Source organism: Propithecus coquereli, unplaced genomic scaffold (assembly GCF_000956105.1).
Source record: "Propithecus coquereli isolate 6110/MARCELLA unplaced genomic scaffold, Pcoq_1.0 Scaffold438, whole genome shotgun sequence".
NCBI classification, from domain to species: Eukaryota; Metazoa; Chordata; class Mammalia; order Primates; family Indriidae; genus Propithecus; species Propithecus coquereli.
The window spans coordinates 1,993,719-1,994,036 of NW_012150152.1; the positions used below are offsets into that span (position 1 = coordinate 1,993,719).

Sequence of the window (318 nt, forward strand, 5' to 3'; positions counted from 1 at the left end):
GAGCACTGCAGCGAAGTGAGAAAAATCTGGTGGGCTACTCAACTCGCGCGTCTGTTGCTTTGGGCACCTTGTAGTCCGTCACTCACGACCACTTTCCCCCGCCCTAGACGCCCTGCAGTCTGAACTGAAGACCACTCAGAAACTCCTGGAAGATCTTGGCATTGGCAATTCAGAAGAAAACGTCCAGGTGCTGGACTTACTGGGCGAACTCAAGGACATGGCTGTGGAAAAGGACCTTGAGCTCCGAAGGTATCTCAGAAAATATTTTAAGAAAAGGTGGCACTCCGTCCAGGCGGGATGTGGGCTGTTGGCGGCTGC

General features: G+C 53.5%; 1 protein-coding gene across 1 annotated transcript in view; it reads left to right on the forward strand.

Moving 5' to 3' along the window:
• Positions 1 to 318, forward strand: part of HAUS8 (HAUS augmin-like complex, subunit 8) — a 37,519-nt gene that overhangs the window by 18,358 nt on the left and 18,843 nt on the right. The window contains exon 10 of the mRNA XM_012653985.1: positions 119 to 249. Within this exon, the coding sequence (XP_012509439.1) occupies positions 119 to 249 (131 nt within the window). The remainder of the gene's footprint in view (positions 1 to 118; positions 250 to 318) is intronic.